The sequence below is a fragment of the Arachis stenosperma genome, chromosome 9 (genome assembly GCF_014773155.1).
Source record: "Arachis stenosperma cultivar V10309 chromosome 9, arast.V10309.gnm1.PFL2, whole genome shotgun sequence".
Classification (NCBI taxonomy): domain Eukaryota; kingdom Viridiplantae; phylum Streptophyta; class Magnoliopsida; order Fabales; family Fabaceae; genus Arachis; species Arachis stenosperma.
Window position 1 is genome coordinate 158,239,136 of NC_080385.1, and position 20,541 is coordinate 158,259,676.

A 20,541-nucleotide genomic window follows, 5' to 3' on the forward strand; every position below is an offset into this window, starting at 1 on the left:
TAAAATGGTTAATTTTGAAATCCATTTTATTTAAGTATATAATTTGTCACGATTCAAATTATATAATTTTTTATTTCTTTCTTTTTTAAGAGGTAGATAATTTTGTAATTTTAATTTACCTTAATCAAAATAAAACTCAACTATAGGAAGAAAAGGCCAAAATTTAATTTGAGAAAAAAATTAAGGAAAACATACAGACTTCAGTGGCCCTCCTTTCGCCACCAATACTCCTCGCGTGATTTTCGCTTTGGTATGATTTGAAGCGCTCAGCTCAACAAAGAAATGAGGCGCATTTCTACATGTCCACAAAGTACAGTACAGCACAGAAGAAACATAGAATAGCTTAGCTTATTAGCTCAGCTCAGCTTTACGGACTAAATGGACGGAAGCCCTATCTTCTCTACAATACTGTACTCGACCCTTCGCCTAATCCCTTAGTATAAATAAATGGAGCTTTCTGCATTCCCGACGTTCAGAGCAGTTACCAATCCTTCGATTTTCCCTTTCTCTTCGAAACAAGTTTGTTGCCGGTGCTCTTTTCTTCTTCGTCGCCGCGACTATGGCCTTCGCTGGAATCGAAATTCGAAACCGTTTGTTCGCATCAGGTTGTGCTTGGAGAATGCTTCGTCGTCGAACGGTTATGGCGGAACCGAGAGCGGAGAAGCTAAACCTGAGTTCATCGAAGTCATCGGCATTGGCAGTCGGAAGGACGCGGTTATCGATTTCTGCTTGAGATCGCAGTTTCAGTTGTCGTCGCTGCGGTTTTGGTAATCTTCTAGTCTCCGCTCAGAGATTTTATTCTTTCGTAATTTTCTCTTGTGACGATTACGGTGAATTCGAAATTTGAATACTGTTTTGGTTTACGAGAATACGTGTTGTTTTAATAGATTCTCATAACTGGAAAAATTAGCAAAATCATTGTGTTTTTTTTAGTTATTACTTTCGTCTAAGGTCGTAATGACTTTCTAGCATACAACGACAGCAATTCACAGTTAAAAGTTATCTGATAGTTTCGCTCGTATGCTTTTGCCAGAATTGAAAGAGATAACTGTTCTTCGTATGGTTATTTTCTCTTCATTAGCATAAACACGAGCAATCCTTTATTCTTAAGAGTAATACTCTCAGCAGTTAAGATCTGATCTAAAAGAAAAGTATGGACAAACGCTGTTAATGGTTTCCTACTTTCCCTGTGCTAGATTTTAACTAGAACATCACTTCAGAGTGTGCTAGAGATTATAGCTAGTTTTACATTATTAAATTATCTCCTACATTTGGAATAATAAAATAATTTCTTCTGGAATTGATTTTTAATTCCATTTTGAATTGCCTTAAGTTCTAAATGTTTTGCAGGAATATCATAATGAAAGAATCACACGAGGCTCAATTACAGCGTAGATCAAGGGAAGAAGGTTGTTCTGTTGACTTAATTTTACTGTGATACTTTTTGGATCAACTAGTTCTTATTTGTCTAGTTTAATAAAGAAAGTAGATGAATGGAAGAAGGTTTTCTTTTGACTTAATTTTACTGCGGTACTTTTTTTATCCAATACTTCTTAGTTTTTTAGTTTAATATAGAAAAATTATATTGGGAATTCTTTCATTTTTGGTGTTTCTGGAAATAAAATGTCCATTACAGTAACATCCTTCTTGATTTTTTCCTTCTCATATTATTCATTTACTATCAAAGTTGAAGCCTAAACTTCAAATTAGAAGACAGACCATACAATTAAATAATGTTTAGTTAAAAGAAAAAAAAATTGAAGGGGAGGGATGACATGAATGAATTACAGTTCAGATATTCATACATACCTCAGTGTTTTCTCCACTGTTAAAAGCCACTGAACTACATTTGTTTTGGTTACTTTTGCAGAATTTTCTCCAACAGTTGTCAAAGCTCCAGTATTTATGAAGACATGCTCAAAGACTGTTGTCCTTGTTTGTACATTCCTTTCCTTAAAACTCTTGTACCTTGCTTCAACAAAGTTACCAAAATATTTGAGTGAACTAGTTTGTCCCATTCAGATTATGTGAAGTGCACATAAGTCAACTGAGACGCTTGAATTCGTTATATGTCACTTTATAATAAATATGTTTATCTTAGTAAAAGGAAATTTTATGTAACTGTTTACTGCAATTTACACGATAAAGCTGATTTACATTGCTTGTGGTTGCACTCCTAGCACAGTTGCATAATTTATGGGATCATAAGACATTATTCCATCATGAATTTTGTGTAATCTAATGTTAAACCGCCCCCCCCCCCCCCTCTCTTCTCATTGTGCTTTCTTAGGTGGCTAGTGCAGGATATGGATTGGACCTTTCTGTTGCAGTTGATATTTTTGAAACTGTGAGGTCCAGAAATGGGTTAGCAGTTGCTATAGTTTTGAGGCCTTTTAGCTTTGAAGGGTTAAGACGACAGGATGAGGTACCTTATGTGCTTTGACTGCCTTTGAATAAATATATAGGTCCCCAATCATATTGTCCCTTTCAAACATTTTTTCATTTTCACCTACAATGTGATAAAATTTCCATTGGCTCTATAACTGATAAATTATGATAATGCCAGTGAATGTTATTAGACGTCATATAGTTTTTGTTCTATGATTGCAATAGAATTCTTGATGTGATTTATTTGAGTCAAACTCTCAGGTGAAGGATTTGATGGGGAAGCTTAAGGGGAGCGCGAATTTAATTATAGGTGAGGCTCCATTGATCAAATTGGAAGAATAAAACTATGACAAAAGAAAGACTAATGCATAAAGATTTTATTATAAAAATTTCTGGAAATACTTTTACCATTAAAAGAAATATGCAGCAACTGTTCATGCTACTGGTGTATGATATTTTCACATGATAATCCTGAGCAGGTGCTCATTTTTGTTGATTTTTCCCACAGAAATTGATATTGATGCACTGCTTCAAAAAGACTTGTTGACTCTAGATGAGGCCATGAAGACTGCAAATAATGCAGTTTTGTTGGCTATTAAGGCCATATATGTATTAAAATCTGTAAGTTTTTTTTTTTAGTATATTTTGGGTTGTTTGGTTATACAAAATAACTATAAGATAACACGTGAATAGCTTTGCAGGAGACGCATAGAAAACTTGTAGATAGATTGCAGGATGGTGTGACTGAAGCCAGCACTTCAGAAGTTAATAAAGTAAGTTTCTAACATTTTTCTCTGGTAATGTTTGACCTTTTGTCCCCATCAAAGTTACTTGACACCCTTGTTTTTATCTATATTTTGTGTTTCCAAATATTTTCTCCCCATTCCTTTGTATAACAAATGCTACTATTTACAGATATTGGCAAACTATAAAGAAGCAGGGATCGGATTTGGAGCTGCATATAACATCAAAACCTCAATATTGCAGTCTACATTAGAGTGTCCTTTCCTTGGTGTTCGTTTAAAGGTATCTCCAATTTTTTCATAGTCATCCATAATAGGTACAATGTTTTCATAGTTAATAACAATTTAAAAGTATTTAACTTGCATTGGTTCTTTCATTAAACACTGCTGTTTCTTTTCCAGAATGATTTTCCTGTCATCTGTTCAGCATAGCACGGTTTCCTTTAAATATTTATTTTAAACTTAGGAGTTCACAGTTCTAGTATTATTCTGATTTGTTCTTGTCTACCATCTTAACTTAATACAATCACTATTTTGTTCAGGATCCAACTAGTATTGTTATCTGCATTCTTGCTAGTTCAGTACCCATTAATCATAGCGATATAGCAGCCTTTCTGCGTACATTCCGTCAAACTACAGCATATACGGGGGACATATTAGTATCCACAATCTATGAGCCAAATGTTGAGCCCAACTTATGGATAACAACTGTCCTTGCACTTGGGTGAGTAACTTGACATGGATGCTTGATGGTGAAATCCTTTTTTCAGTGTTTTTATTGTTTCTCATTTCATCAACATGTTGAGTTTCCTGTTTTGTAATTGTAAATAGCAGTTCAAACGTGAAACAATCTGTCCAGAGTGTTGGTATACTATCCAGACTGGCCCTGCATTTTCCTCGTCTTTTTAGCTTTTGGGGGACGCATAATCAGCAACAAGTTCACACAGGAAAAGAGTGTGCAGTAACTCCTCAGAAAGTGATGGAGTCTTATGAAAGGGATGAGGAGCCAAATAAGAATGCTGCACATTTTGTAGATGGCAGTTTTAATAATCACAATGAACAGTTGGAGCCAAGAGTGAGCAGCAGCAGCTCCAAGTTGGCTACTTCAAGGTTTTCTCTCTATCTTAGGCTCCCCCAAATGAAAAGGAAAATTGTTTCTAATTTTTTAAACAAATTAATTTTGCTTTTCACCTTCTCGATGTTGGCTTCTGAACGGTATTAGGTTTTCTGAAAAAGAAGATATGTTCGACTCTATAGCCCAGAATTCTGTCCCTTATGACTCTATTATTGAAGGTGGTAATTTTGAGACACTGAAATTTTGACTACCTTGTGTCATTGCTGTTGAACCATTGTTGAATAATTTCTTTTTCTGTTGTTCTTTTGTTTAATTTCAAATTGAGTTGTATTAGATGACTATGCTTTTCAAAGGGAGCAACTTGAAAACTGGAATCTGGGTCCTGGATATGAAGTGGCAAGGGAGTGGGCCCAAGAACGGGTAGCTGATGCAACACATATGATAGATAATCTAAGCATATTCCACCTTCCTGTAGGTGTGAGGCCTTCAGAAGATTTGAAAGATTGTTTAAAAGTCTCATTCATGACAGAACAGAAGGAACCGGAATCTGTCAATGAAGTAAATGTATCAACAATAAATGAGGGCATCCCTTCTTGGAATGTAGTGACTGATGCAAGTTTGGAAGCAGTAAAGGGATTGGCATCTTCACTTTTGAAGGGAAAAGATGCTAATAAACCAAAGAAGCATGGAGTACTATCTGATCGAGCTGCTTCTATGCTGGTAATGATGATTAATGGCTGTGAAATTTGTTGATGACTCATTCATTTATGTATTCCTGAAAATAAATTTGATGAATGTTCTGTCATTAGTCAATATTTCATGAGTCAAGGTATAAATTCTGTAGTTGACAATTTAACAAGAGATATTTCTCTATAAAATTTGACATTCATCATGCAATTGTCATTCTCTACCCTCTGATGGCATTGTGTACTTTCTTGGAGGGTTCCTTTATATGATTATCATTGTTCAGGTTTATTTTGATTTGCCGATTTGTTTGAGGAGCCTATTTTATCCTTCTTCATTACAGTGGTCCTTCTAGTAAATTTTTGTTGCAAAAAATGTTGTTTGGGAATTAGCTCAAAATTTAACATGCCTTATTCTCCTTCTACTATTTAAAATTAGGCTTGAGTGGAGATTTGCTCACTACTTGCAGAAATATTAAAGCTTCATTTGACAGTATTTCTAATTTTACTTGAATATTAATTTCACATGGGTATCACCTGAATTTGGCTTTAGATTAAAAAGGAAGTTCAAATTTTCCTTGTATTATCTATAATGTGTAGGATCTAGATCCTTCAGTTCAAGCTCCTAGTTATTGTTTGACATAGAAGAGCATTCCGTACTTTGCACTTCAATATAACTTTGGAAAAGAAGTAAACCCCAAGACCTTGCTACCTATGGAATTGATTTAGTGCAAGGCAACTTCAAACCCCATAGAATACCAAATTCCAGAACAAAGGCTAAATTCTCCTTTTGAAAGTATAATTCTATTGGGTTTTAACTTTTAGCCATCTAATTATTTAAGATTTTCATTATTCTCTTACATGCTTTCTCAATTTATTCTAATCTCAAATAATAAGGAATTTAGGGTGACTATATTTTATACACAGGAGGCAGAACGGGACTTGTCAAAAAAGTGGAATCCTGTTGTGGAAATGCAATACAGGGGAGGAAGATACAAGGGACGATGCCAAGGAGGTCTTCCTGAAGGAAAGGTGATTTCTGAGTTTCTTCCAAATCATTTGTCTAGCTAGACTCTGGAATTTTAAGTTTTCTGTTTTTTTTTTTTTTCCCCTCACTGCATGCTGGGAGAACAACTATATTAAAATTTACATTCAGGGGCGTCTTATTCTTGGAGATGGAAGTATATATGATGGTTCATGGCGCCATGGTAAGAGATCAGGGCCAGGTACCTTCTATTTCAAAAACGGAGACATGTTTCAAGGAACATGGAGGGATGATGTCATGCACGGCAAGGTTCGTTAGATTTTGATGTATACTTTCCAATGATGATTTGTTGAAGCTAAAGATGACGAAAGTGATTAGCATGTTAGATAAGAGATTGTGTGAGTTTTAGCAATAGTTACAGCGTAATATAGAAAATGATTTGATCCAACTTATCATTGCTAGAACCAGTAGCAATCTATCATGTCGATCTTGTATGGCAATTTATCTTGATTTCAACTGCTATAAAGTGTATGGGGGAATCATAGTACTTGATTACAGACCAATCTTTGATGGTGTTTCGATGAAGTTGTGCTGGATGGTAATTGTTGTTTATTTATTATCCAGGGTTGGTTTTATTTTCACACTGGTGATCGGTGGTTTGCAAACTTTTGGAAGGGAAAGGCCAATGGTGAGGGGAGGTTCTACAGCAAGTCTGGTGATGCCTTCTTTGGGAATTTCAAAGATGGCTGGCGTCATGGCCAGTTTCTTTGCATCAATGCTAACGGAACTAGGTATAAGTATTTAGTCTTACTGGTTTTGTTGCTTGTATTTGTATATTCCTTCTTGATTATCACTTATCGGCATGTTGATCATCTTTCCTCAAAAAAAAAAAATGTCAAGGTTTAACAATTTATACTCAATACAACACCCCTTGGCGTGAAAAACAAGAATCTGAGTCTTGTGTTTTTAATTGAAACATATGTTGTGTTCAACTGTATTTTGGACAGGTATGCTGAGATTTGGGAACAAGGTGTTCTTTTAGACATCAAACAGTTATACAGATGACCAAGCGGCATAAATATGGTACCCTAAATTCTGTTTACTGTGACTCTCGTAATCTTGTCTCTCGGTCTTGCTTTTAGGTTTTGTTCTTGTTTTATTTTACTTAACCTATGTTGTATAGTAGGTGTTAGTTGTTGGCAATGTTATATGTTTTCTTTTCTCTTTATGCTACTATATGTAAAGGGGAAGGGGATGATCAGGAGAAATTTGGTGCACTGTTTTATTTTTTGTTTTAACAATTTTTTCATATATCCATAAAAAAAAATTTTTATTCTTAATATTTGAATTCCAAATTTTTGGTTAAAAAATAAAATATTTATCAGCTTAATTTATTTATTATTATTTTACATTAAATTTTAAAAGGACTGGAGCACTGGTTATTATTATTGCTAAAGGCAGTTTGCTTTTTAGAATTTATTTTTCTTATTCTTTATTTTAAATGTGTTATGTGTGTGTGTATGTGTGTGATTTCCTGCAATTCGTGCATGGAGGTGTACATCTGGCTTTTTATGCTTTGACAGATGCCGGGCTTCGGAATCCATGTTCGAGTAATGAATTAGATTGCGTTAGGTTTTCGACAACTACATAAAATTTAGAAAAATCTTGGTGACATGGACCAAAGTTAATCTAGCATTTATAAAAGTTAATTATGACTTTATTTCATTTGATATCTATGAACATTTACATATAGTTATTTTTATGCGAAGATATTTGAACATTGTTAGTTGATTTAATATATTTGACGAAATTGTTTAACTATTTTTAATTATCAACTTCACAAAAAATCATCTCTTTATAAATTTCCACCATCAACTAATTATCTATTTTAATGATGTTACATCAAAAAATTAATGTATTTAAACAGTACATTGGTTTTGCATTGTGTCAAATTATTAAAGTGAACAATTAATTAATACTAGGAGTATATATTTCTAAATAATACGTGATTTCTTATAATTTGAAAGAATTTAAATATTTTCCAAATGAGTCTCCAAAAGTTTGAAAAAAACATTTTATTCATCTTTAAGTGGATTGCTAAAGTATTAAAAATAGAAGATTTTTCAAGAATTTTGCTGAAGTAAAATGGTTAAGTTTTAATAATATTCGATCCACGAAAAACTTTAAAACCTATATTTCCATTATCTTTAGTGAATTTAGCACTAATTAGTTAATTTAATAGTATCTTGCACGAAGGTGAATAATTTCTTAGGAGAAACATTAGGAGTTAACACTTTTAGAGAAAAAAAATAGAGAATTTATCCGTATTAGTATATAAAAAATGTTAGTCGTGTAATACTTTTAATCTCGTAATTATATTCATTATAATATAGCCAGATATGTCTGATTTCATACTCGTATTGGCCATCAGTTCCTTGATTGATTTTCTTATGCGGCCCTTATCCACAGCTGCTCTGCGAGAAAGATTTATGTTATAGTGTTGTCAATGTTTATCGTGTAGTTCAAGAGTAATTATAACCATTCTTTTTAATTTTTGATGAATTACTTTTAATCCTTATAATAAAATGAAGAGTAATGTTACATGTATACCAAAATTAATTACCAATATAAAATGTACGTTGGAATACAAATATATATTGAAAATAAATTAAATTATACATGTATTTATATACAAATATATTGGCGGTTGATTTTAGTGTACAAGTAGCATTTTCGTATAATGAAATGGTTGTAATTGTTTTACAATATACGCGTTAAAAATGTTTTTGGAGTATGCAAGATATATGGTTATTTTGCATCATGTTGAATTGAAAACTCATAATGGCGAGTTTCGAAATTTATGATGGAAGTTTTATGAACGAAGTATATGAAATAATAAAATCATGTGCGTTAATCAATAGTATAAAATTAAAGGTTAGAAGATTATATATGTTTTAGTTCATCTTTAAATATATTTTACTAAATAGTGTGATATTTTTTGTTAATTAAACAAATTTTAGTTATTTATTTATTATATTTTAGATTCATAGTTTAGATAATCAGCTTTAGAATTTAGAGTGTTTTATTTTTTTATTTTTAATAATTTGTATAAATTTTTGAAATATTGCACGTTTGATTTTTAATAATAAATTGTTTTTTTCAATAGTTAATTTTTTGAAATATTGCACTCCTTATTGAAGTACATTAGAACTACCTATACGCATTAACTTTTTGACTTTTTAAGAATTTATAAGAATTGTTCTTTCTATTTTGGTTTTTATGAAAGTGAAAACAGTAAATTGAATTGTGGAGAATTGGAGATCTAAACAACAAACTTTGAACATTTTAGTGACAACAAATTTAAAATTTTCAGAAGTAAAACGAAAAGAAATCAAATATAGACCCAAAAATACTATTTAACGTAAAATTAAATAAATCTAATTAAATGTAGTTGAATTCTCATATTTCTTGCATATGCATAAGTTTACTATTATTTTATTATATTCCTAGAAGTCTAGAACTCAATTGGTGATAGAGTAGTAAGAGATGTAATGTATTGTTGCGTATAAAACGAAAAGAGTAAAGTGTCGTTATTGTCTCCAACATTTGGAGTAAGTTTTAAAGTTATCTCTAATATTTGAATCGTCCTATTTAAATTTCTAAAGTTTTAAAATTTACTCAATGTTGTCCTACCATTAGGAATCTGTTAACGGAATTGACGGTGAGATAAAATTGAGATGATTTTGAAACGTTAGGGACTTAAATAGGACGAATACGTTGGGGACAAAAACGATACATAGAAATAAATTTAAATTTTATTCTTCAATAATATCATTTTTTTACTGCACATAGTTATTCAATTATTTTTTAATCACATATAAGTAAATTACACTTAATCACATTAATTTTATTTTAAATAAATTTATTTTTTTATAATTTTATTCTTAAAAATTTTTACTCATCATAAAATATTTGTAAAATGACTAGTACATAAACTTGTAAGAAAAAAATGATAAATATACAATAAAGTAATATGATTCTAGTCATTTTACAAACATTTCATGATGAGTAAAAATATTTAAGAGTAAAATTATAAAAAAATAAATTTATTTAGAATCAAAATAATGTGATTAAGTGTAACTTACTAAAATGTGATTAAAAATAATTGAATAACTATGTACCATAAAAGATTGATATCAGTGAAGGATAAAATTAAAATTTATTTTTATGTATCATTTTCGTCTCAATGTTTTCGTCTTATTTAAGTCCCTAACGTTTTAAAATCGTCTCAATTTTGTCTTACCGTCAATTCTGTTAACAGATTTTTAATGGTAGAACAATATTAAGTCAATTTTAAACTTTAAGAACTTAAATAAGATGATTCAAACATTAGAGATAACTTTAAAACTTATCTCAAATGTTAGAGACAAAAACAATACTTTTCTCGAACGAAAATTAAGATGAATCTAGTTTACCTTTAATGCAATAATAAAGTTGTCTGACATTTGAATCATAAATGCCAAAACCTAATTGAAAGTCCCGCATATTAACTACTACTACGGGATTTATTGTACCAAAAGACCATGACGAATTGACAATGCAAACCTTAATAGGATTCTCACTTCTAATTATGGGAAAATACAATTCGAAAGGCATTTCAAAGAATATACTATCATTTTTATCTATAAATATTTAGAATATTGATAAAATGATCTCAAAAAATAAAAAAATAAAAATAACTTTGTATCCATCATTTATCCAAAAAAATAAAAATAATTTTGTAGCTGTAAAAGAAGAATTTCAATTGAAAATTTTATCCAAACCTTTAAAAATTATACAAATTTTCAAAATTATCCCTCTTATTCTTTTTTCAAAATTTAACAAAAAAGAAAACCCCACACCCCCCCCTACTAAATTCTTTTTATGTAATTTTAACATGGATAAAACAATTAAATCATTCAGGACTAAAAACATATTAATAAACCTTAAAAACTCCAAATCTTGAGGTTTTAGTGGATTTAATTTTAGGGTTTAACTAACACATGTTATTAATTAAGAAAAATTATATATAAAAACTACAAAATTTACATTTTTAATGTATATGTTATGTATTTATTAAAAAAATAAAAAAATTACTAATAATAATTTTGATATCTGAGTCTAGTTTTGAACTTTGTTGCTTCAATGAAGAAAACATATATAGTTATACATAAGGAATTCAATTAACTTTTATACATAATTCTTAGAAGAGTGTGATTAAATTTAATTTTATACTTATTGGTTTATTTCGAACAAAAGAACTTAAATCAAATATACTAATATACCACAATTGAATTTAATTAAGGATCGAAATTAAATTCAAATTTATCTCTTTTTTTTTTGGTCATTCCAAATAACCTGAATAAGGTTATTAAAGTAGCAAATAGTTTAACAAAAGCACTGGAATCATAGTATTTAACATTTTTTAAAATAGCTACAAAACAAAAGTTTACTAACGAATGCAGATAATATAATGAACATCTTTTTATGTCTATGTTAACATTTTTTTTTATTGACAAAACAAAAGTATTAAGCTCTTTATGATAGCTAATGCACTAACTCCTATCTTTTTCTAATGAAAAGTTTTATCGTTAAAACACCTTTGTGAAAACCTGCATGTTGCTCTTGGTGCAATTGTTAAGAAGATTAATATATAAAATTTTTGTAGAAAAAATAAAAGTTTGAAGTTTCAAATTAGATATATAAAAACAGAACCTTTATATTTTTTTCTAAAGACACTTATCACCAAAATTCTAACAAAAATTAGAACCTTTATCAAAATAAATAAATAGATCCTAAATAATGTAAACGAGAGCTAAAAGAAAGTTTAATTTCTAAACAGCCTTAAAGATGTACATGTTTCCTTGAGACTAAAATTAAGATTAAAGAATTGAGACTGAATATTATATTTGGTGATCAAAATTAAAATTAAAATTTTATTTTTAAATAATTTTTTTAAAAATATTTTTATTTAATTTTTTAAATTCTAAATCTACATTTTAATTTTTATATTTATCTTAAAATAAATATGATAATAAAACATAACTCAAATCTGTACATTTTACCACAAACAATAAAAAAAACTGTCTCTCAATATCTGTATCCCAATATGTCTCGATCTCAACCTCCTTTCCAACCCTGTCTAACAAAAACCTAGTCAGTCAGTCCCGATATCTTTTCTTCGAAACACATTTTTAGTTGGTTTCCTGATAAATATTATCCCTCCAGGAGCGCCAGGGTTTAAAGGCCAATTCAATTTGGCCTAAACGATTGACTGGATCATTAACAGCAAGATTAGTAAGTAGTAACTAGAGTTACAAAGCAAAGGAACGGAAGCAGGGGAAAAGGTTCAAGGCAGATGGGAGAAGAAAACGGAGGGAAGGGGGAAAACACGGGAATCTGTAACCGACATCATCTTCTCCAACTCTAATATGGCCCCCTAGACTAGACTTTCTCATTTCCAATTTCTCAAAATAAGTGTGATTTTTCCAAAAGTAAAAAAGACACTTGATTTAAAAAGAAGAAAGTAGTTTGAGAATTAGAGGTCGCTTGGGTTTCTCGGAGATAGGGGAAACTAGTTAAACACGTGCACAAGATTGCGTTAAGCACAGAAATTTCCCACCTGGAAACACGTCCAATCAATGAATTGAACAGCATGTTGCAACTTTCATATTGCCTATATGCTTTTAGTTGGAGTGATACTTCACTTAAAGAGTTCTAGCAAAACTGATTTTTCCTACTCATACCTATATCTAACCTTTAATCCTTGAGAACTCTGAACTTCCACCTGTACACGTGAGAAATGTAACGCATGCAATCGAACTGATGCACTTCAACCTTGAACATTCTTCTCTGGTGTACCATTGAGTTTGAAGATAGCTTCAATGCTGAGAAGAAATTTTACACCAGTAAGAGCACATTAAAGAAAGGAAAAGAGACAAAGACTAGTTCCAGAATAGTAAGCTGAAAACAAGGTAAGGTTATGAATAGAAAGGCTTGAGTATACGGCCAACCTGCATTTCTGAGGAGCCCTCCAGGAAACAACCGACAATCTCTTCAAACTTGGAGGCAAAGACAAATAATGTTTCCAATCCTGAAGCATAATTCTGAGATCGTAAAGCTTGTTTTCCATACCAATGCAACAATTTGCGTGCATTGTACAAACTTGATTTAGATCCCTACTTGGTTCACAAAGGCCACCAAAATTAGTTGTATCTAAGAATTTCATCTTTAGTCCGATATCAGAAATGAATGGGTGAACTTTGATGAAATTGAGGACATCTTGGTCATGGTATCCAGGATAGGTTGTCCGTGACGAGTACCAGAATTTGTAAAACTCTATTGACCTATTATTGGACCTTACAAAGTTGAACCCTCCATTGGGTCTGTTCTGTACATCATCGAAGGTACCTGTGAAATGATCACACGCTACCTGGAAGTCTGCATCAAGGTGAAACCTTGGGAAAGGGTCTCTAAACCACATGACATCAACGTCCTGTAAGAGGAACACAAGCATCTAATTTAGACACCTTAGAAATGTATATACATAGGTTTAGAAAACATCAAATACATACTGGATCTTTTCTGTCATGTCATGAATTGAGAAAAAATTAGAAGGCAGGAAGATATAACATACTAAAAACCATGAATGCACTTTGTTGCAGAAAACTATGTACTGATATACTTTCTTCTATCAGTTGGGTTCTAATTTGGTAAACTCAAAGGACTTTTGATAAAGTATAATATTATTGTTACATCTAATAATATTATTGATTCAATAAAGTTAGATGCAGGTATATAGTTTCAGAAAACATAAATATTTGTTGCATCTTTAACTGTGATGTCTGGAGCTGCAAAAAAATTAGAAGGTGGGAAAAGGGAAATTGCCATTCTAAAATTCTTCATATCATTAGTAACTGAGGAAGAGTACTGCTGCAAGATGATTTACATGGAAAAAATGAACTCCTAGTTTGTGCATAACCACCATTTTAAAATGTTATAATTCCCTATCAAACCAAATAGAGAAAATTGCAGCATACTTGTACCTAGCCTAAAAGATCAATACACCAATATGCATTTGTATTTCTGCAATCAATATATTATTTACTTGAAAAAATGCCAACCTAACTCATAAAAGGGTTCCAAATTCAACTAATAAATAACCATTCCAGATTACATCATTCATGTAACAAAGAAACCTCCCCATTGAGCATTAGTTGTTGTCTTTTGAAGAAAACCAACTGCAAAATTGATGAGCATCACAACTCCGGGAAAATTTTTACGTCTGTTAGGATTTAAGCCAAGCAATCTTGAGCGTGAAGATGTTAGTGATAGGATATAAAACTTACCGTGAACACAAAATTGTACCCCATTTCAAGAACAGAGCGGAGAAAATCGATCCTTCTCCACATCATCTTCAGGTATTTAGGAGTCATAAAGAATGCTTCTTCATGAAAGTCAGCTTCGGTATCAAGAGAAAAGCAATGGGAGTGTATAGCTTGACAGCGTGCAAACGCCTTTTGATCCAATGCAATGATAACCAAATGGTTTAAAAGCCTACGGGTACGGTCTCCTATTTTAAAGCTCTCAAGGAAAAGATCAACGAGTGAATTTGGAGCTGCCCATGCTTCATTTAACGTGGTCAAGATAACCGTTTTGTCCTTCATTGCCGCATCATTGAGGATCTTTCCAAGTGGATATTCATTCTTTGTCTGCAGAAGAATCAATTCAAAATTAATGAAGAACACGGTTACCGTTCCATGGAAAAGTTGGCATAAATAAACAACCATAAGTACTAATGAAACTAAATTAGTACTCCAATAGGAGATTCAGTTTAACATTTTCATGGTAGGACTCTCTTTGATCGCAATACAAAGGTATAAAAAAACGTAAAAACACCGACACTGCTAGCAGAGAGCAATGTATCCACATTTTTGCTACACCCACCGAAAATTCACCATTATCAACGAATCAACAAATTAAAGGCAACTAGAATTTAATATCATTAAACCACCAATCAACATATAATGTTTCTAGATTATGTTAATGGCGACAATTTTTCTTCAATTTTCCAGTATAAATAATATAAACATTGCATGAGGAATACGTGCAGAACTTACCAGCTCAAGGCAAACTTGGTGAACCAGAATATCAATTTACTTCCTTAGACTACTAAACATCCTGCTATTCAACATGCAAAGCTTCTTTCTTTCGTTTATTTTCTTTTCCTTTTTTTTTTTTCCGCTTTCAACATACAGATATTTCTATACAAGTACAGTATCTAATTCTCCAACATTGAACATTCCTAAAACATTTTTTCCCTAATACTTTCGCAAATATCCAATCGAACAAAATTATTTATCCGATTGCTGCTGTACTTCATTATTTCTGCTTTCAAAATTCCTCACTCAGATTGCTAAAGAACTTGCAAATATAACAAGTACTGATTCTTTAATAACACATTTAGTCGAAAACAATACAAGCTACTCAGGATAAATTTTCGCAAATCAACGCCGTCTCATTCTATATTTCAAGGTAAAATACAATTTAAAAAACACAATGTCCAGAATATTTGATGAAAATTCTCAAGTCAAGTACAGATAAAATTGAATTTAAATCAGTTCGAATTGAGGAAGCTCAATGCGCATAGGCATATCAACAAACACGAGCCAGCACAGCGAAACTACGCACTTCCAATTTTCAAATACGTCCACAGTAGAAATTAAAGTTCACATTGCTTTAAATAAGGCAAACAACGCAATAAAAGATTACAAACGCTGTAAATGCAAGAGAACATAGAAACCGTGAGTAACACAAGAGAGAACACGAAGCAGGAAACTTAAAGGAACTTACCGCCACGGGATCCGTGGACGCCGACGGAAAAATGCTCGGAAAACTAGACAGAGGATAAGAGGAGAAGAAATGGTAGGATTCGACATCTCTGATGAGAACCAAGCATGAGAGAGAAACAGTGGCGAAGAGGAGCGCAACGGCGAGTGCTCGCCGGAGGTGGAGGACTTTAGCCTCCGGCCACATTTCGGCGGCGGAATCACCGACAGCGAAGAGGCGCGTCGTTGCCGTTGGAAACAGTCTCCGGCGAGAATGAAGATGTCGTAGCTGACGTCATCATCGCGTTCGGTGGAGAGAGAGAGAGAGAGAGAGAGAGAGAGAGGAGTTAGAGTTCTAAGAGTGCATGGAAATGAAAACGAATGAAAATGGAAGAAGCTAAGCTAAAGATAGTAACAATAGTGACGAAAGAAGTGTGCAAGTTGAAAAATCGAGATTCGAGGCAAATCTGTTACGAACGCGGAACGCATACTCTCTCACGTTCCTGCTGTGTGATGTGACGTGAGTAGTGTGAGAAACTGAGGTGAGGTTTGATGCTCTCAATTTGTTACCATTTTTAACTGCCTGCCGACGTGGAATTTTCTCCCTTCTAAATAAAAATTGACTTAATCTAAACTTTGTGCTGCTTTGAATTCGATTGTGGAGACTAGAGAGCTTTCATTTCACCACCAAAATATAATAAGAATATAGAATATTTTTCCTGTTTACGTAATGTTTGTCCTTGCTCCTTTAATCCTTACTCGGTTGTGTTAGCTGATGAGTCAATCCAGGGGGCGATAAAAGAAGATGACGGCCGACGCAATGACGTAATACGGTAATACCCAATCTGAATAATGTTCGGTTTCAAAGGAGGTTTGGTCCTCCGCCAAAAAAGGTGGTTTCTGGAGGGGTTTATTTTTCATTTTTTGTTTTTGATATGGAAGTGGTAATGATATTTTTTTTAGGTGTTTGCTATGGTACGATGATAAATTCATTTGTATCGATATAATAAAAACGTGGACAAATAACAAAACGCCAAGTGGATTATATTATCTCCCTCAGCAGTTATTTTTTAAAAAATATATATATATCATATCAATCCTTTTACCAAAATAACCTTATAATTTAATAAAAATAAAAAATATATTTTTATTTAATTTTATAAAAAGGCTTACATATCTTTTTTTTAGATTGGACAAAAATTATCTATTTAAATTAATTAAAATTTTAAATTTAACTAACTTTAAATTTAAAATAACATCTAATTTACCCTAATTTCATATGTTCATTCATACAAAAAAAAAAAAACTCATCTAAAGAACAAAAAATATTCAGAAGAACCATTCTAGTGTTCTTCATCGTTCCTGGGTTTCTTACATCTCTTTCAAAGAACGTCTCTCTCTCAATTGTCAGACTGAAACTCTCTTTTCTTTCTAAATTGGTTTCGCTGTCGCCGACTCGCCGTCACAGGTGCGGGCAACCGGTTTTCCTTCTTGCTTCTGGGTCAGTGGATCAAGGATCTGAAAGCTGAGCTTGCTTTGCTCTGTGTTGCCAAGTTCATTGGTCTTTTCTCTGTTTGCTTTGATGGGTTACTTTCTTTCTGAATTGATTTTGGTGGTTCATGGATTCCGACCTATTTCTTGTTCTGTGAAAAGGGATTTTTGCTTTTGGGTTGGTTGAATGTGCGTGTGGTGTTTTGCTCTGTTTAATCTTTGTCTGAAGGTGAATCTTGGGTGCTGCTATTCTTCGATTACTTCTATGTACTCTTTTTCTCTTCATGTTATTTGGTGTAATACTTTGGATGACTCTTTGGGTTGTTTTGTTGTTTCTAAGGTTTTAGTTTTTATTGGAATTTACATGCCAATTAGAGTAATGACATATCAGATTTCAAAAACTAGCAATGACATATCAGAGTTCAAATGTACTGTGTTTTTGGTTAAAAAGTTATTTTAAAACTGAATTTTTAGTTTAAAATAGGGCTTGTTTGGTTGTAAGAGAAAACGGAGAAGTAGGGCACTTGCTCATACTCATCAGCATGATGATGGGTTTGAGGTTGTTGTTGTTGGTTAAAGCTGATGTAAGAATCCATTAATGCTAGAAGAGATGAAGAGCCTGTGTCATCATAGCAGCTTCCCATGCTATTAGGTTTGCCACCAACTTCTCTGTTCTTGTAGAACACCCTACACAACACCTAATCTTCCTGTATGGACAGAAAAAAGAGTTAATTAGATGCTATCATAGTTAATTTGAACCTATGACTATGCTTCAGAAAATGGCCGAGGTTTGTGAAGCTTCAATCATCATTCAATTGCTTCTTTTTCTGTTCTTTTTTGCTGCTTCATTGAACTTCAAAGTGTTTGGACTAGTTGATGGAGTACTCCCACTTGCTTGATAAAGCAGATGAGTGTGAGGATCCATACATGCGGCTTGTGTATGCATGTGAGTGTTTTCTCTCCTTTTAATATTTCTATACTAATTTTATTTTATTTAGAGATAGTGGAGGAATAGTTAAAGATTTAAGTGAATGAAATCAAGAACCTCTCTATGTAGCATTTTAACTAGTGTTGACATGTGAACAATCAACAATGTAAATCATTTGAGCTTAAACATTTTATTGATATGACTTATGCATGATTTTGATCTGTGATGTTGATTTTGATTATTGACTTTACATATGTCTGATGGGGATCCATATTACTTCAAAGGCTGACTTTATTAGGAGTCCAGAAGTTGGTGCTTTTTATTTATCTGGTTTCATTTTATAAACCAAATAGGGGCTTTATGTATTTCATGATAATTTTCGGTTTTTGCAGTGCTTCGGTATATTTGGTTTGAAAGGAATTCTAGGTTTTTGCAGATGATCTCAGAAAGGAAGGTAAGGCTGTTAGAGTTGGTTCGTTCGTTTCATGGGAACTTTTCAATGAGCAATCAGAAGCATACAAGGAGAGTGTTCTCCCTGCTGCTGTTTCAGATAGTGTTTAGCATTGAGCATGGATAAACATTTGGGTGGGAGAGAATCATTGAAAGCAATAGGCATTGATCGATTCGGAGCTAGCGCTCCAGCAGGAAAAATATACAAAGAGTTTGACATCACAAAGGAAGCTGTTATTGCTGCAGCAAAATCACTTATCTAAGATGTATTAGTTTGTTTATTTTTGTTTCTGCCTTGGTTTGAGTTGATGATTACATTTAGAGGGGAATTTGCATGAGGCATGTTTAAAGGGCATTCCTTCACTTGAATAAGGAATAGGTTAGGTTACAGTTGCTTGTGATTCTCATTTGAGTTTCTTAGATCAAAGCAGGAGATGGAAGTTTTATGAACTTGTAAGAACATTTTGAACAGTTGAGTTATGCATTTGCCACACGGTCAAAATCAATTATTCTCATTGAATAACATTCATGGTGGTTCATCTTGTTCTCTGATTTGGTATTTCAACGCATAATATCTACACCGCTCTATACTAAGTAAAGGAACATAACTTATAGAAATACCATCCTGTACTTGTAGGAAAAAAAAAGATACCACCCAGTTGGTTTTCAAAAGCATAACCAGCTTAACAAGAAAAAGATCTTTCCACCCCCAACATCAAAACAGCATAAACAACCTCCAAGATTTGGTAATCACTTAGAATTCCAAAAAGTTGGGGATTTTAGTTCATTTACCTAGTCAAAACCAGTTCACAGTTCCATGAAAATTAATCTCTTATTCCTCTTGTCTAGTACTTTTTAGCATATAATATCAGTATTTAAAACAAATTATGAAGACTATGAAAATTCTTTTGCAGTCTCAATTCATATGTACTGTTGTTTGGTGGTGTCTGGTGTGTAAAATATAAAATTGTGATTTTTGTTTACAGAAAGAAAAATGGAGTATTTTGCTTGCTGACTTTAATTCTAAAATTATGGCTTGAAAAATATTACAAGAATGTTACTTACTTACCTCTATGATCAACATTGACAATGAAAACAAATTAATGTATACATCAAACAAATCTGCATGATTCATAACGTATTATCAACTATATTCGATACGGTATCTTTACATCCATAACAGATGCCAGACCTTAAAATGGATTTTGTAGCAACTTCTTCGGTGTAGCCACTTGCAACAATCTTTTTTATTGCACTCTTAAAAATGGTGTCCAAATTGCTCAAGAGAAGTTCTTCCAATTACACTTCTGTGAGATTACTCCAATCAGCATCACTCAATTCATCCACCTCATGCTCCTCCTTGGGTTGGCTAATCCCAACTTCTGAAGAAACCACAAGACTAGACAATCCAAGTTCAAGTTTCAATGCATTAGAATGATCTTGATTAACACTGCACGGGTCAAAAACGGAGGATTCCTCATGACCTGTTGTTGTTTCGAATTTTTCGGCAGAGAATTCATAACTAAGGCAAAAATTAAGATTGACAAGGAAAATTCAGAGTAGTAAGTTACTAAGTTCACAATATATTATAACGCTTTGCATCAATTCATAGTTAGAAGTTAAAACGAACAAGAGGATTATAATGCATTGCATGTATTCAATAACAGAAAAAATTACTACCTGCAACCTGTGATGTGTAAGTGTAACTTCCTGAAACATTAAGATAGATAAAAAAACGTGAATAGATATGTATATTATTAATAGTAAATTAATAAAAAGGCACTTCTCAAAAACATTGATTGATCAATCTCAGAGTTAAACTCAGCATCCCCAGTTGAAAAAGGTCGGAAATTTGAAGTACCCAAATAAATTGAGTCGCGTAGCAATACTTGAGATTCAAGCAGTGATCAGAAAAATGACAAAAGAAATTGA

The 20,541-nt window shown here is 32.5% G+C and overlaps 2 protein-coding genes and 1 long non-coding RNA gene across 6 annotated transcripts; 2 read left to right on the forward strand and 1 right to left on the reverse strand.

The window, feature by feature from the left end:
* The first annotated feature begins 211 nt into the window (after positions 1 to 211).
* LOC130951844 (protein ACCUMULATION AND REPLICATION OF CHLOROPLASTS 3, chloroplastic) lies at positions 212 to 7,214 on the forward strand. Of its 3 annotated transcripts, none has more exons than XM_057880587.1 (16): positions 220 to 767; positions 1,351 to 1,409; positions 1,871 to 1,935; positions 2,291 to 2,425; positions 2,650 to 2,698; positions 2,897 to 3,009; positions 3,090 to 3,161; positions 3,304 to 3,414; positions 3,674 to 3,855; positions 3,966 to 4,241; positions 4,354 to 4,424; positions 4,541 to 4,926; positions 5,817 to 5,921; positions 6,046 to 6,183; positions 6,499 to 6,665; positions 6,882 to 7,214. In XM_057880587.1, the coding sequence occupies exons 1-16, from the start codon at positions 448 to 450 to the stop codon at positions 6,937 to 6,939; spliced, it is 2,307 nt and encodes a 768-aa protein (XP_057736570.1). In that variant the 5' UTR covers positions 220 to 447; the 3' UTR covers positions 6,940 to 7,214. The 3 variants fall into 3 exon arrangements, 2 of the variants coding, with proteins under 2 accessions (XP_057736570.1, XP_057736569.1); XM_057880586.1 differs by having other exon boundaries at positions 221 to 767; positions 3,963 to 4,241; XR_009074122.1 differs by lacking the exon at positions 6,882 to 7,214 and having other exon boundaries at positions 212 to 767; positions 3,963 to 4,241; positions 5,795 to 5,921; positions 6,499 to 6,598.
* Positions 7,215 to 12,008: 4,794 nt separating this feature from the next.
* On the reverse strand, positions 12,009 to 16,485 carry LOC130951490 (uncharacterized protein At4g15970-like). 2 transcript variants are annotated; one of them, XM_057880146.1, is made up of 4 exons: positions 15,766 to 16,485; positions 14,262 to 14,624; positions 12,927 to 13,408; positions 12,009 to 12,800 (listed from the first exon to the last, which is right to left on the reverse strand). In XM_057880146.1, the coding sequence occupies exons 1-4, from the start codon at positions 15,946 to 15,948 to the stop codon at positions 12,746 to 12,748; spliced, it is 1,083 nt and encodes a 360-aa protein (XP_057736129.1). In that variant the 5' UTR covers positions 15,949 to 16,485; the 3' UTR covers positions 12,009 to 12,745. The 2 variants fall into 2 exon arrangements, with proteins under 2 accessions (XP_057736129.1, XP_057736128.1); XM_057880145.1 differs by having other exon boundaries at positions 12,770 to 13,408.
* A 538-nt stretch (positions 16,486 to 17,023) lies between these two features.
* On the forward strand, positions 17,024 to 19,151 carry LOC130947325 (uncharacterized). Its single transcript, XR_009072626.1, has 2 exons — positions 17,024 to 18,177; positions 18,552 to 19,151. It is a non-coding gene; the product is annotated as an uncharacterized LOC130947325 (long non-coding RNA).
* The last annotated feature ends 1,390 nt before the right edge of the window (positions 19,152 to 20,541 follow it).